This window comes from Mytilus californianus, unplaced genomic scaffold (assembly GCF_021869535.1).
Source record: "Mytilus californianus isolate M0D057914Y unplaced genomic scaffold, xbMytCali1.0.p SCAF_14, whole genome shotgun sequence".
In the NCBI taxonomy this organism is placed as follows: domain Eukaryota; kingdom Metazoa; phylum Mollusca; class Bivalvia; order Mytilida; family Mytilidae; genus Mytilus; species Mytilus californianus.
Window position 1 is genome coordinate 28,925,116 of NW_026262626.1, and position 17,368 is coordinate 28,942,483.

The 17,368-nt window shown below is 32.8% G+C and overlaps 2 protein-coding genes and 1 long non-coding RNA gene across 3 annotated transcripts in view; 1 reads left to right on the forward strand and 2 right to left on the reverse strand.

Annotated features, from left to right (window-relative positions):
• The window catches only part of LOC127724703 (E3 ubiquitin-protein ligase parkin-like), a 558,693-nt gene that overhangs the window by 80,858 nt on the left and 460,467 nt on the right, over positions 1-17,368 (reverse strand). The gene's annotated exons all lie outside the window — the stretch shown is intronic.
• On the forward strand, positions 3,196-4,613 carry LOC127724821 (uncharacterized). The gene is made up of 4 exons (XR_007992733.1): positions 3,196-3,289; positions 3,666-3,737; positions 4,080-4,328; positions 4,517-4,613. It is a non-coding gene; the product is annotated as an uncharacterized LOC127724821 (long non-coding RNA).
• Positions 9,272-10,840, reverse strand: LOC127724702 (uncharacterized). The gene has a single exon (XM_052231774.1). The coding sequence runs from the start codon at positions 10,668-10,670 to the stop codon at positions 9,414-9,416; it is 1,257 nt and encodes a 418-aa protein (XP_052087734.1). The 5' UTR covers positions 10,671-10,840; the 3' UTR covers positions 9,272-9,413.

Genomic DNA, 17,368 nt, shown 5'->3' on the forward strand with positions numbered 1-17,368 from the left:
ACCTGTCCTTGATCACAATTATTTGTTGAAAAGTTTAAACCAGTACTTTATAATATTATACAATCTAAGATATATCAAAGGATATCTACCAAGCTCACAATACACAATTGCATTCGTGGTACACTGTTTTACACCCCAAATGACTTTTGCAAAAATCTAACTAAACCTTTTCAATATTCGGAGCTTTATGAAACCCCAATGTTTCACTGCATTACTACCATTTTTAAAAACCATAATTTTTGTTTTGGCATTGTTTTTTTTTACAGTTAAACCCCATTGATGAATGTACAATAAAAGTGTGTCTAACATATTTTGTAAACCTTTTACCGAATCAGAAAACACAATCGTTTTATTGGCATACATAAGTAAAAATAAAGACAATTCCTGTACTTCACAGGGTGCATTACCGTTACTTAGAAATTCCATCATTTCAAAATCGTTCACAAACAACGAAAAAAGTATTGCAAAGAGTTCTTCGCCTTGGTTAAGCCAACTCTACTAGTGAACTGCCCTGAACAAAAACCATCAATCCGTACACATGATTTCGCATTTGCATACATATGTTTAAGCAGAGATATATAATACATTATATGTATTATATGTCTCTGATTTAAGTAATGATAAAAGTTTCCCTGTGATACTAATTTTTGACAATTTCAACCATAAAATTCAGTCTACATACTGTACACAATACAGCAACACAAACAATTCTTGCTGAAGAGTATTTTCTGAATTACAGTTAATGAAGACCCCCCCCCCCCCCAGCGATAGTTTACGGGAACAAGTATCATGACTCTCTGTGTTGTCGGAAAGTAACCAGATAATAATAAACACCCTGTTGAACATTTCCTCTAAGAACGGTATGAGCACATCTTTATATTTTTATTAACATTTTATTCAGAATCCTGTCAATTCCATCTAATCAAACCATTTCGACATCTAGAGATTTAAAATATGCAGTCTTCAAAAGTGTCTACGTCATATACTAGAAAAGTCACGAACACTAGCCAAATCAATATAAAGGATAAAAATGCTAACTATATCTAAACAACGGTAGTCATGATACTTATTGCTTGAGACCGCGGTACATGAACAAATGTTTCGATTAAACTAGACGTTTTAGTACTCAATCCTTCTCATTTTATCTCCATCAGATGAATAAAAAGGGTAAATAGATGGATGGATTGGTGTTTAACGTCCAGTGTCAGATATTTCATGCATATCAGAAGAGAACATGCTAACGTGGTGTTAATATGAGCCTTCTTTGTACTTATAAACCTACACACTGAGTCGAATTGTTAACGTGCTAATTAAAACGGCAATAGGAAGATATGTTACTATACAGGACTCATGTTAACATCACATTAACATATTCTCTTCTGATATGCTCACTTAGCAGGAGAAGCAATCAATACCAATTTTCAAGTCCTTGGTTTGACTCAGTCGAGAATCGAACACTTGACCTTCCGCACTAGAGGCGAGCGCAAAACCATGAGATCACCGAGGCGGTTAAACGGTACATTTGTTCTAAAAAAGCACATACCTCTAGACGACAAAACAGGTGCAAGTAAGATAATACTAGCTTATATTGTATAGAAGAACACTCGTAGTCACTGAAAACCCGCCCAAGTACTAAGACGACTGAAATAGGAATTGTGCATTCTTGCACTGTAATATCTGTTGCTGCACGTCTGAGTAGGCGTGTGATTAAATCGGCTTTCATTCAAGGGGGGAAATAAATGCAATAGTCGCATAGCCGAAACCACATATCAGATGCTTTTGCTTCTTAACAAATCGGAAACCTTGATGACGGTAGCTTCGTGATTTATATCTATATATTATTTTAGAGAAAATCAAACCAGAACTTTCAAACCACAGGTTCTTGATTATAAAAACAACCTGTTCTGCACGCTTCCCCTTAAAAACACACAAACAAAAAACTTTAATTAAGCAAGTTATTTAATGATACTGATGAAATAATAGTTGAAACGTACCGAAATGCAATGATGCCGTTGTGGTTTCATTGGACAACGTTGTATTATTAGCTGGCGTCTGTTATTGTGACGCCAACGTCCCTAGCAGCAACCATTCTATTTCTATGTCTGTTAGAGCGATACCACGAATGATAAATGATGAAACACTTCCTGATTTTAATGTGTTTTCTGATACAGGTGGCAGTTAGCAATAGAAATACCAGTTCAAGGTAAATATTTGACCTATCAACTATTACATAGCTATTCAGTTTTCTATAGATTATGTCCTTTCTTGTCCGTCTGATGGATTTCAAGGAAATCTGGTACATACAAGGTGCAGCAAACATGTAAGTGTGCGACTGTTTGAAGAGAAGATAATATAACTTAATTATTTGATTTGCAAGACATGTTTTGAATGTTCTGTGAAAAGGATATATACTATTTCTTATCAAACATCCAATAACAAAATAGCAAAGTAAGTCCTAATTGACAGTCTTTTGGTTTCAGACTGAGGATACAACCAGACAGCTTTGTCTCAGTAAATGATCGGACAAATGGTTTGAAAAATGAGGTAAGGAAACTAGTTTCGAGTAAAAAAAGGATAGCATGCCTCGAAAAACTTAGTTGTAAAGACGTAATCTCTAAACTAATAGATATATGATGAATAAATGCATGATAACGAATATAAAATGTGTTGAATGACATTTAGAGACTATCTGGAAATGTTTGCATATGAAAATAACTGTGCTGAAAAGAAAATTGTATGAATATTAAATCATTTCCGTTGGGTTTTTTTGCACGAATATCATAGGGATAAACTTTCATATTTTTGTTGTTGTAAAAACAAGTTGTGTTTAGAATACAATTGGATTAATAACTTGCTATGCATTGCGTAAGCCAAAAATAAAATAAGTTTCAACGAAAAAAGTGAGGAAGTCAGCTTATGTTTCATTTGATCTTATAAGTGAAACCTTGTTTACATGGTTGTCCGGTTATTCTGGAAACGTGATTTTTTAAAATTTGAAATTCTGTTACACCTAACGGTGTTTCTAAATTTTCAAAAACTTATAGACACAAACACACACATATATATAGATATAGGAAGATGTGGTATGAGTGCCAATGAGACAACTCTCCATCCAAGTTACAATTTATAAAAGTAAACCATTGCATTTTTGACAAATTCCAAAAGAATAAAATAATAATTTCTTTTCAGATTGGCGTTAACTGGTTAGATGTGATCCTGGTGTTTTTATGTTTTGTTGTTTCTTCTATTGTATTAGAACGATACAGATTCAATAGAAGATTGAAGAAACGTAGGTTTATACATTGAGTTAATTATAAATCTTATAATTGAATAAGAGTTAGCATTTTCAATCAAGTGATCCTAACAAATTTTTGGCTGGTTACATGCCGTAAATATTTTTTGTCGATTTTAGGGCTGATACGCCCCTATGAATTGGTCAATGTCAGTATTTCCACTCCCATAATACACAATCTGCGGGCTTTTGTTTGCAGATTTACAAAAGAAGTATAGCTCTCAGTTGTCTTAAATTTTCTTATCTAATTAACTCAGTCTATTCCATAAAAGTTCTTTGCTTACCAGCTTAATTATGACGAGACACTGAAATAGCAATTCTGTTCTTTAATGCCTATCTAAGTCATTTTGATAACAACTATATATTTTTGCAGAAATTGAACTGCTGAGGAGAACGTCAGTACACCACGATTTACTTGTGAGCAGATTGTCCCCCTTTCTCGAGGGTATGTATTTTATCTTTAAGCTATCTTTGTTTTTTAAATATATGAATGTATTATGCCAATTATTTCTTATTACTAACAGATCTATGATTACATCATACATTGTCTAGACTCAGTATGATAATAATGTGATAATGACTCTATCGTAGAAGACCGTATTTTTTACATAGACATTCCTGTTCTCATTGAGATGTTATGTTGTTGTCTTTTTGACAATTACAGTACAGTATATTCATATAGTATATTTCATCCAAAACTTTGTTTCTCTCTCCCTCGTTTTACAATCATAAGATTAGTTAATATAGTCAGACGATTAAATGTTTTATTAAGATACTCTGTTTTCAGACTGCCGAAGCAAGAATTCATGTATTGAGATGCCATTGAGGAAACTTAACAGGAATATAAATAAATTGGTCACGGAAATTGAAAACCACACTACTGAACTGGAAAAGATTCAGTCCCAGTTCACATCGTTCAAAGGAGATTGGTTGGAACAGTCCAAACCACACAATAATACACCAGAAAGTGTTTTAGTAGCCAGCATTGAAGCACCACAGATAGCAAGCGAACTTGATAATTTAAGAGATTATATAGGTATATTTATTTTTATTTTATCAGCCCAAATCGTTAAAAGGTTTCCAGAAAAAATATTCATTTTCGATACAAGACATGATAGTCATCTAATTCTCAACCTTATGGTCTGTTACTTTTTTATTTAATATTTTTTGTGTTAGCTTTAGAAAGGTAATTGAATCTGATTCTTGTTTATCCTCATTTTTCAGGAAATGCATTGGAAAAATTTAGATCTGCTATGGAAAACAATAGATCTTCATTAGATACAGCAAAATCAGCTGTTGAACAGTTGCTGATCTCAGAAGGTAATTTATGTGTGATATAATTTTAAAGCACATTCTCATATTTTGTTAGTACTTTATAAACAAAATTATGAAATATCGTTTGCAACGCTATTTTTCAATCGAACTTTCAGAAATCTCATTTCCTCTTAAAGAACTTCAATGTTAAGACTTAGAGTTGTAAGTTAATAGAAATATCAAATGGGCATTTTGAAGTGTGTCCTTGCTCGAATGCTAAAAATTGTTTTCATTGCGTGCATTTTATTTTGTAGGCATTTGAAGACATGGACTCGAATGAAATTTGGCTGTTATATGTTTTAATCTTTAAATAAAAAATGGCATTACATGAAATAGTTACATTTTATTCTACTTAATATCTATGGTAAATTCTTAAAAGTCATTTAGGCATAAAAGGTCCATTTTATGTGTTCCAAAACCTATCATTATTTAGTGGTATTCAGTATTAGTGTCTGTTTCCTAAGTTAATCTTATCCTGTAGATAAAATATGCATTATAGAATTAATCACTTTTTTAAAGCTTATTATTTTGTAAATTGGGCCGATGCAAATCGACAAAGTTTACATAGGCGAAAGTAGTGAAACATGGTGTATGGATGTGTAAACGAAGGAAGGAAATTATATGGACAAATCACATTCAAGCATTTGTATATATGCAAATCATATAAGAAAGTTGTGATATCCGTGCGCACAACACGTGTTTCTGGCTAAAGCCTTATCCTATACGCACGAGATCAAAAGTTTTGAAAGCTGAACGTATAAAACGTCACACAGTAAGCGCAAAAAACAGACTAAGATAGAAAGCCGAAACTGTCTTAGACCAACTTTGCATGAGGAGATACAACCTTAGTTTATTAGCAGTGGCATAATTTATAGCCTGGATTTTTACGGTCAAACTGTATCATTTAAACCTTACAGCACAGCTCTAATGTTCTGACTACTGGGTGTGCGTTAATACATTGCGTCGTTGGGTTGCTATCTCATTAATTTGTCTTTTCTCTCTGTATACACTATGTCAGTAAGGTTCTCGAGTAAATCATAGGTTTCGACAAGATGCCATTAATATCTAGGCAAATAAGCATGAAATAATAAACTTTCCAAATAAATGTTTCTTATTTAATAGAAAAAAAACTTTTTTCCGATTTCTTGACATTGTCCTAGTGAAAGTAGAAACGTAGACCCTTATTATTGCACAATTTATTTGATGTCAAAATGTTTTATACCGAACTTCAATGGATCTGTTATTTGTCTTTTTTTTTTTCATAATGAACAAATAACTACTTCGTTAACTCATTTAACGACAAGGTTTGACAGTAGTGGCCGATCTATCCCTTCTAGATCTAGAACACCCTCGTTCACGTTCACCACCCGGTTTTGGTTGGATTTGCTTCGCCCACTCTTTTAGCTTTATGTGCCCAGGTAGTGTTTTTGTTTGTTTGTTATTCTTTTCTTTTGACTATCGTGTTTTCGCTTTCATATAATTTTCTTATTCTTTTTGTTCACCTGGCTGGAACAGCAGTTTGAGCTGATTGCAACACTTGGCGTTAATCGTTCGTAATTAAAAAAAGTTTTCATATTTGTATATTCTTATCTGAAACTACAGGCAAATTTAAAAAAAACATTCCAATAAGCCAATTTTCATAAATCTTATCTAAAACTACAAAGGAAAATGCGTTGAATCTTTAAAAGATTGACGATTTTGAAAGTCTTGAGGAAATCACATTTCCATTAATTATTTCTCTAAAACTAAAAAGCTAATTTGAAATAAACTAGACATGATAGGAATCTTAATTGGATGGCTATCTACAAACGATTTTCGTTTGGTCCGAATGGACGCAAAACTGTCCATATACAATTTTTGTTTGCGATTGATACAATTTACAACTCCTCTTTGGAACTACAAGGGAAACTGATACATTTTTTTTTAGGATAATGGGAATACCCTTTACAAACTTTCTTCATTGAATTTTGATCGGATGGCAAACATGGTGATACATAGTTCTCATTGAAACCTTCTCTAAAACTAATTGACAAATTTTAACGACACATTGCAAAAATGATATATGGACGATATTCTATGAACCAATTAAACTGCTTTGGTTCCGATCGGACAATAAGCATGGCCGCCAAAGGCATATTCTATTCTGATCATCCAATTTTCAAAAATATTTTCTGGACTATATATTGTTTGTTAATGTTTGTTTTTGTTTGTACGTCTGGTTTTTTTTTTCGGACGAGGCGGTTTGGTATGTTCTTAATTACTGTCCATTAATTTTTGTTATTATGTTAGAATTGTTGATTTGGAGGCCCTCTGAGAACAGTTCTAATTTAATGTTGATCGGTGGCAAACATGTTGACATTGGTGGCACATTGGTGGCACATAGTTCCCGGTCAAATCATATGTAAAATAACATGTTCATCACTTTTTCAATTTGGAAGGAACAATATTTAAACAGTCTTCTGTAAACGATATGGATTTTTTTACGGACGAAAAGCGTGGCCATCAGAGGCAATTGTTATATTTTCATTACACAATTTGGAAATAATTTCTCTGAAACAACGAGGAAAATGATTTGGATCTTTACAGGCTGGATGATAGGGACCCCGCCCCCCCCCCCCCCTTTTCCGCAAATGACCTCGTTTTATGATGATCGGGTAGCAAATATGGTGACATTGGTTTGACATACTAGTTGTTCACATTAGAATCCTCTGGGAAAGTACAGCTTCAGCAAATCTCTGAAATTATAACAACACTTGATGACTGATGTATGCACGATCCTCATTTACCAGTACAGTTGTCTTGATCGGACATAATAATGACTGTTAGAGGTATATCTTTTTAAATTCTAATTGGTCAATTTTCAAATAACTACAAAGACCTTTTTTTTTCTCTATACATGATTGATTATTGGACCCTTTCCGAATTCAAATGATTGAAATATTGATCGGGTGGCAAACATTTGAAACTTATAGCATATAGTTCGCAGCAAAACCCTATGTCAAATCAAATTTTCTCTGGAACTACATGGTCAATTGTCATCAAACTTGGCAACAAGAACGACTACGGTATAAAACTATAGTAGGTATACTCGACAAATGATTCATATTTGTTACCGTTTGACAAAAAAATATTTTCACATACTCTAAAATCAATTTGATTGAAATACAGACCCAATGTACACAGTACGCTACCAAGGCCTTGTAAGCGATTCTTGGATACAATATTTTTATTTCAATAAGATTGCTCTGAAACTACATGGTGAAATGACAGGAATGATATATACATATAGAAGTGCCTCTACAAACTATTGTTTTCCATTTGTTTCTGATCGGACGAAAAACTTGACCGCAAGGAGGAATTATTGATTCTGATTGGTCAATATTTAAAACTTTTATCTTCGAAAACTAAACAAGAGAACTATTTTTTTTAAAACTCTACTTTAAAAGTATGGAGAGAAACATTGAGTTCGAGTTTAGGTTAGTGTTATAGATCGGGGTCGAGTAATAGATCGAATTATGCGGCTTTGAGTTTGACTTAGAAACCTAGCCGGATTTCGATTGAACATCCAGTTAGAGTTCGAATTGCATTTCGAGATACACTTTGAGTTTGGATGATAGTTGGAGCTAGAGCTCGAATTAAAGTTAGAGTAAATTTTTTTAGACACAAATTCGAAAAGGATCTGTTATTGAAACAATGCCAAAATGAATAGCATAATGGCGAAATAAGATATTCGTGACAGAAATTTCAATATTAAAAAAAGGATGGATAGTAAAAAAGAATAAGGATTCTAGGAGAAGTGGTTTAAACAACATCAGTGTTCAGTAATGTTCATAAAAACAGAGAAAAAAAACATAAGAAGAACAACAGAAGATTAACTTTGACTGAGAGAGGGCAACCTAACTTTAATGGACAATACAGGATATTGTATATACATTCATGTCACAAAATCACTTCACAAACATAAACAAACCAAAAGCAAAGGAAAGTTTTATTGCCGTTCTTCGTCTCAAAATAACAGCGAGGGCTTCAACATAGAGAAAAAATAAACAACTTACTGAGTTTTAGACGGTCCCTAGCACCATAAGTATATACAATTAACTTATACATGTACATGATGAATTATCAAGTAACTGTTCAATAGTATAAAATAAAGCTGAGAGGGTAGATAGTCATAACGATGGTCAACTTTGAGCTCATACAAATTTCAAAAATCAGCATTCTAGATGTACTTTAATTCCACCACCTATATAAAATCATTTTGCATTACCATCGTTAAAAAATTAACAAAATTAATATGTGAGCTTATCGAGGAAAACATGCGCTGATAAGGGTGATTGGTTATATTCTGTCGTTTTAGAGGTGAAGTATTCCGTTATGTGATTAGTATTCCGCTGATGACTCGCTGTGTCTGCAGTTTTGTTGCATGTGGAGCAGAATCAGCTTATCCTTCGGGAGCGCGTGAGATCAACCCCGGTTTTTGGTTGGGTTCTTGTTGGTCAGTCTTTAGTTTTCTATGTTGTGTTTTGTATACTGTTGTTTGTCTTTTTCGTTTTTTTTTTGCCATAGCGGTCAGTGTGTTTTGGACTTTGAAGTTTGAATGTCCCTTTGGTATATTTCGCCTGTCTTTTTGTTCCTGTCCTGTAATGATTCAGTTTATGCTTAAACTTGCTAAACATTTATAAAACAATACTACCTGTGTGCATACAAATACAATCTACTACAAACTATTCAATTGTGTAAACGATGATTTTGTCTAGATTTTAAAATAGCAACGGCTGAATTATATTTCCAATTAACACCTTTATGGTCAAGAAATTTGATCTGTTATTAATTTTTCTAAGCACTTCATAGTGTCTTTTGAACTTTTTATTTCCTTTAAACTATTTCCTTTTCCATTTTCAGCAACACTTAAGGCGAGTCTTGTATTTTCTAACGCTTCAAATGGACAATGTTCCAGATATTTAATTCTTGCCGAAGCGGTATAATAAAACCATTTCCAACGAACCTCCATTCTTCCCCACATTTTGTTGTTGTCTTTTATTGTTTTAAGCAGACGTTTTCCTTCTTCAATGTCTTTATTCGGTACATTCGACTTCAAATAATTCCCAAATAGTCCAATGCCTAGGTAAAGGTGTGCAAGTTTCAAGTTAAACATTCTAAAAAAATCTTCAGCCACCTCTGGGTTTGTTTTTCTCTCTTTTTTAAAATGTTTGATAGCTTCGTGACCTAAAAGTAATAAGTGTTCCTTTTGGGAATAGTTCATTGTTTCAGAATACATGATATTGAACATGTTATATTCGATATACAAAACTATTCCTGTCTCTCGGCAAGATTTAATATAGTCAAATCGCTGTTTAGCCTCCTTGATATAGCCATGTGCCTTTTCAAAATCTTTTTCGTTGGCCATAAAGACAGCCGAGCCATATCGGGCACTGCAAAGCATGTTGGGTACATTAACTTCCGACGTATAGTTAGACAAGTCACGAATTCTCTGGAATAAGTCACACTCTATTAATGTTTTATCCAATATAACTCGTCTAAATTCGCAATCGGTATCTAAAGCATAAAAATATCGATCTGCAAGACCGCGTATAGTGTTTTCTGTCATACCTTTAAAATTTGCTTCTACTGCCTTTTCCCATCTTCTTTGTATTTTGTTGATTTTCTCTCTTAGCTGGTAATGTTTTCCAGTATGAATTAACCTTTTTAATTTATGACGATAATTCACAAGTTGAAATCTTCGTGTTCCAAAACGTTTGCACTTATGCTGTCTAGCTATACACGACTTTCTGTCTTTTATCCTAGCTGCCAAAAAATCGTATCCACATTCATTAAGCGCGTTGTAAAACAATTCTAAAGACGGAACAATCATCGGAAGAAGAAATAACAGTTTCCTGGTTCTCTCACTTACCGGTTCCATACTTTTAATTCTTTCACAATCCTCTACTTCCAATACTTTGTGGTTATACAAGAAATCAACAAGAAATTTGGCATCCAATGAATCCATGAATTCTTGATGAAGATTTTTCATTATTTCCTCATCTTCTGAATTCATGTTGAACATTTACCACGAAAGAAGCTGTATTTGTTCCATTAGAACGGGATTAAATACAGCGTCGCGTTATTTTAAAACTGAAAGTCATTATAGCGAGGTACGCACAGTGAAGGTTTTAAGTAAAGACTATGAGGTAGTGCTATAATGTTCGAAAACTGTTATTTTATGAACAATTTAAGTACAGGTGGCAGCGCACATAAAGTAAAATATGAAATATAAAACAGAACGTATAATAAACCATTAATCTTGTACTTGGTATATGCTGGGTGTGATATATCATATTGACGTCATAAGGAAAACCTGAATTCCCAATAGTTATTTTCTTCCCGGGTATATGTAAACAAATGTGAAATTTTTAGCATATATATATTTACTCTTAATCATGATGATTGATAGTAAAGCCGGTAGGATAATATAAGTTATCGTCAATTTGAATGTTACTCAACAAGAAAATTAGATAACAGCATTTAAATTAAGAACCCAAGTTTTCACCTATCTTTACTTTTTGGCAGGTCAAATACCTCTTAATTGAAAAAAAACATCGTGTATTTAATTTTTTTTAATATACCTTTCATACGAACTGTTTTAAAATGCTTCTAGAAAAATCAAAATAGTTTCTAAGTTGAAGAAAAAAAAAATTATATAGTTTGGGCAGATATATATAATTTCGGATATGAGACGCGTAATCTTTGCGTAGTGTCTATTTCGTTCTTGTGAAATGCATAGCCTCAACTTATTTATCATTATCACTCGCAGTTGCTATAAGGTCAAAATATGATGATACGGATATGAGCTGGGTTGTTTTCCTTGTCACAGTGAGGGGAAAGAACTGTACGTTTGACTCGTGTTTCGGTCATTCGAGAGTCTGTCAAGCGGGGCTCTGTCACTGTTTCAATAACACGTTGTAGAATGTTAGTTTTGATTTGCTAACACATTACTATATTCTATTTCTACTTTAAGATCTATTAACGAAAACATATTAATGGATATATATAAACCATTAATATGTTTTCGTTACCAGATCTTAAAGTAGAAATAGAATAATAATAAATCCTTATACATCAAAACGTTTTCCTTCTAGTTTCCAAAGAAGCAACTTGTTGATTGCATGGACAGTTTTTAACATCTTAGGCCAAAATAAAAAATATGTGTGTTTCCCCTCCCCCCACCCGGGTCAAAAATAAGCCCACTGGTCAAAAAATTATTTTCCACAAAAAAATCAAAATTATTTTTATTCCTGAAAATAATTCGTTTCCAATTTTGTAAAGTTTGCTTGAAAACAAAAGGATTGATAATCTAAATAAATAAACTCAAATTGAGCACAATCAACTGATGAGTGGCCTGTACTGGACAAGTCAAACCATTCACGGGTCCAGGCTATGACATACAGTTATAAAAAAAAATAAAAAAAATAACCAGCCTTCCTGGTCTGTTTACAAAGGGTAGACCTGGGGGAGGGGAAACAGACATTCTTTTAAATGTGGCCTTAACTGTTTCTGATATAAGAAAGTTTTTTTCCTTCTTAAATTTTAACTGTCGTATTGAAATTTAGATGTTATATTATTATGAATATCGAACATTTAGTCAATTTAGGCGAGTAAACGTCAGTTAAGTACACATTTTAAGATAAACGTAAAATTTCGATATCAGGTAGTAATCAAAATCGACATGTGTATACAAGACAAATACGATACAACACAAATGAGGATATATAGACGATTTAAAAAAAAAAGCTTTCAGAAACTCCCTCTCAATGCAAGTTGTTAGAGCGAGTGCCCTGGAATGATGAGTATCTCCTTTAGTATTACCAGCCAAGTAGTCAGAACTTGTGTGTTGACATGAATTATCGTTGATATGGTCATAGTTATAAATTAACTGTTTCCAAAATATTTTTCGAAGTACTAAGGTTTTTCTACCCCCGGAATAGATTACCTTAGCTGTATTTGTCAAAACATTTCGGAATTTTGGGTCATCAATGTTCTTCTACTTTATTTGGCCTTTTTAACTTTTTTGATTCGAGCGTCACTGGTGAGTTTTTTGTTGACCAAACACGCGTCTGGCGTAAATTTTAATCATTTTATCTATGATGAGTTTATTTAGTTCAATAACTTCTTATTTACCATGATAATATATATATGCTTTGTTTCATAAAAAAAAAAGGCTAATGTAGATACAAGTATCTTGTCTTAGGGAGGGATAAATCGTACTTTGTAAAAAGTCACTCTGATTCAAACAAAAAATTCTCTGAAACTGCCATTATCAAGATGCTTGATTTCTTGATTGACAACATATTTGTAACGATTGGAGGATGTGTTTTTCAACAAACAAACGGCATTCCCATTGGAACCAACAGAGCTCTTCTTCTTGCAGACTTGTTCTTTTATTCATATGAGGCTGACTTCATACAGGAACTTCTTAAGAAGAAAGAACAAAAGTTAGCAATATCCTTTAACTTCAATTTCCGCTATAAAGATGATGTTCTCTCATTAAATAATTAAAAAAAATATTTTATTATGTTGAACGCATCTATCCCATCGAACTTTAGATAAAGGGTACAACAGATACAGTTAAGCCTGCCTCATATTTTGACTTACATCTAGAAATTGACAATGAGGGTCGGTTGAAAACAAAACTTTACGACGAAAGAGATGATTTTAGCTTCCAAATTGTGAATTTTCCATTTCTATGTAGCAACATTCCGGCAGCGCCTGCATACGGAGTATACATCTCCCATGTGATACGATATTCCAGGGCTTATATTTACTATCATCATTTCCTTGATAGAGGATTGCTGCTCACAAGGAAGCTATTAAATCAAGAGTTTCAAGTGGTGAAATTAAATTTTACGGACGCCGTCACGGGTTTGTTGATCGTTATGGAATATGTGTTTCACAGATGACGACGAATATGTTTCAATTGTAGTAACTACAATCCCGTCACCATTGTACTTACATGAGCAACACGGCGGGTGCCACATGCGGAGTAGGGTCTGAGATTACCCTAGTTTTGTTTTAAAGGGGTTCGTGTTTCTCTTGTTTAAATTATAAGTGTTGTTCTTTGTGCTTCTTAATTTTTCAATGTTTGTGTTGTTTATACCGGTAACAGTGTCGTCTATCCTTTGTCATGAAAAACAAGTTTCAATATCAAAATTTCACATTCGGTCAATTTTCAGGGTTAGAAAATTTTACATGACCGATGGTCTAGAATTTGGTAAAGCCTTAGGGTTAGATAAGAGTCAACTACCAATCTGCTATTGCGTGGTGTCTAACCACTTGATATAGCTTATCAACGTATTTTATAGGAGTAATGCGACGGGTGTCGCATGTGGAGCAGGATTTGCTTCCCTTCTGGAGCACCTGAGATCACCCCAGTTTTTGGTAGGGTTCGTGTTGCTCAGTCTTCAGTTTTCTATGTTGTGTTTTGTGTACAATTGTTTGTCTGTTTGTCTTTTTCTTTTTAGGCCGTGGCGTTCTCAGTTTATTTTCGACCTATGAGTATGAATGTCCCTTTGGTATCTTTCACCTCTCTAATATAAATTCTCTAGATATGCAACATAAAGATACAAGACACAAAGTTTTAATGGAAGGCCTAGCTATCATATCTTATTAGTGTACAGCAATTCAAATGTTAAATGGTATTTTCACGGAGCCTTAGACCTCGTTATTTTTCATCTCAACAAATAAAAACAGACTGTATTTGTAAAAATGCATTTTGGAAAAATCATTATAGATACAACACGAAAGCAGGGTACATTTTGGAATTGAGCAACTGTGACTAATATATCTGTTTATTAAAATATAGCACAAAAGTGAAATTATCAATGACATATTTTATTAATAATTTGTCGTGTGATCATAAATGGTACCTCTTAATCCCAAAACTCTTAATTATGCAGCGATTAGATAGAGATATCCGTACAGATTTTTTTGATAATTTACCTGAACAAATGTTCTTGCGGGGAAACAAATTAAGCAACATTCAACCAAGTGATGATAAAATGTGAAAGATAACTTTGTAAAGGATCGAATCACATTCTTATATAATTGTAAAAAAAGGTTATTAATAATGTAAAAAGAGAACTTACCTTGCAAAGTGTAAAATATTTAGTACCTTTCCTATCAGAAAGTTGCACCAACGCGTTTGTATTCATATCATTTGAGTATGATTCTATGGGATTTGATGGCCATGTTATATATCTATTTATTATTTATTATTTTGTATTTACATTTGTGTTGTACTATTTTTGTTTTGACTTAAATTACTCCCTGTGCTATGGGTATTCTGAGTTTGTCTTTATAGTTACATCTAGTAAGGTATACTTGTTGAAGACCGTACTTTGACCTATAATGGTTTACTTTTATAAATTTTGACTTGGATGGAGAGTTGTCTCATTGGCACTCATACCACATCTTCTTATATCTATTGATAGAAGCTTACTCGCCAAAAATCGACTGAATTTATGTTTATTGTTCTTCATCTGGATCAATTATAAAGTACAAACAGGAAACAAACAAAAAATGCAATATACATGCAAGAGATTTTATCTATTTGGTCAAAGGAATTGCACAGTAATTCCACAATGGATTGTACAATAATTCGCAAGCAATTGTAGTCAATAAAATTATCGACACCAAAAATAACGATTTTTCAGATTTGTGCGTCATTAATGACTGTTAACATTTCAGAAAAAAAGATTTTACATCAGAAAAAAGTCAGATGTTTAAGTTTTCGAAGCTAGATGTTACTTTTTAATGTTTTTGATTCAAGTTTTTATTCTCTGTCGTCTGACAATTTTGATCGCTTTTTTGGAGCACAATCATTTTAATAAAAACGTTTGGATGCATATGGTATTTTTATGACTAGCATTCATTTTGGTTTATATTTACAAGTATAATGTTTTCTTTTCCTGATCTTAGAGCGAAGCAGAAATGTAATTAAGTAATATGTTTGCAAATCACAATTTCTGCAATTTTATTAGAGCATGTGGCGGTTGGCAGACTCCAGAATGGCCCAAATATAAAAAAACAAACTTTTCTGCAAATAATTATGGAAATTTACAAGTTCTCTGTTCTTTATTTTCTTTTCTCCTCTTTAACCTGATCATATGAGTTTATTCTTAGATTTGCAATCTATTAAGTATAGTTGATTCTAATATTTTTATGTTACAAATTATAATAGTTTGAATCATTGTATTGTTTTTTACTTTCAGGTATACTTTATATATAAATACTGATGCATGATTTTTATGCATGATTTTTTATTATTAATTGTTTTTGGCTTTTAACTAGCTGTCAGTAACTGCGAGGACTCTCAAATCGTACTTTCTTGTTTATGACCTGTTGATACTAATTGTAATGCTTTTTTGTTATTTAATGTTATTCAGGGTTATATCTGGTATATATACCAGCTTTGATAAGTGTTTGGTATTACTATAAATTTTCACTTCTTCGTACTATGAAAATTATTTATTTGGTAAAAATATTTCCTTTCTCTATTTGAACTGTACACGTATACCTAACAACAAAATTATTTTTATTTACCTGTGTTTAAAGTAATTGCAAATGGCTGATATTTTTGTTCAAGTATATTGTTTTTCTTAAATTGTTTAACATTTCACAGCGGTATAACATATTACTTTAATTATTCTTCCCTTAGTTTATTTATTCTATATTTGCATTGTATCATAGATCAAATTTATGTGTTCAGTGTATGTTCACTGGTGTTAATATGTCTTTTGATTGAGTTTAGCCATTTCAATTGATATTTTATAGTGTGTTTTTCTATGTTGTGATGTTACACTATTGTTTCAGATAAGGGTGAAGGTTTGGTACCATTAAAACGTTTAAACCCGCTGCAATTGTTTGCACCTGTCCTAAGTCAGGAATCTGATGTTCAGTAGTTGTCGTTTGTTGATGTGGTTCATAAGTGTTTCTCGTTTCTCGTTTTTTATATAGATTAGACCGTTGGTTTTCCCGTTTGAATGGTTTTACACTAGTAATTTTGGGGCCCTTTATAGCTTGCTGTTCGGTGTGAGCCAAGGCTCCGTGTTGAAGACCATACTTTGACCTTTAATGGTTTACTTTTATAAATTTTGACTTGGATGGAGAGTTGTCTCATTGGCACTCATACCATATCTTCTAATATCTATGAGTTGATGTGATGTAATCGTAAAGTTATAGATTCATAGACTACAAATTGTGCATTCTAATCTAAGTTTGACTACTACTGTTAAACTGATCACCGAATTGGTCATGTATGAAGTGGGGCCTTCATATCTGAATATTTTGCCTAGTTCTCTTTTTGCTATCGTGTGGTTAGATTTGCTAAATTAAGATAAAGCTTTAAAATTTAGTAATATTCTTTAAGAAGTGTTGTTTTAAACATCAGAACTTGTTCAGAAAGATGTTCGAAAGAAATACACGGTATCAAAGATTAATCCAGAAATCAAAGAATCCTTGATTTGCCCAAGGGACAAAACTTTTGCACAGACGTGTTTTCTCAAGGGGAGACAATTAATCCAGTTTATTACTGGAAAAAAATAAACTATCAAGAAAAATGCTTATCAGTCTGTCTCTTTTAAAGTCCGTAGATTAATCGATTGAAGGTATAGGAATATATAATTGATAATAATCCAACGTTTTAGAGAAAACATTATCCGTCAAATGATAGTATTCCATTGAGAACTCACTATGTCCCTCTTTCCGCAG

Coding starts and splice junctions, on each gene's coding strand:
- LOC127724702 (XM_052231774.1), bottom strand. CDS start 10,670: ATGTTCAACATGAATTCAGAAGATGAGGAAATAATGAAAAATCTTCAT.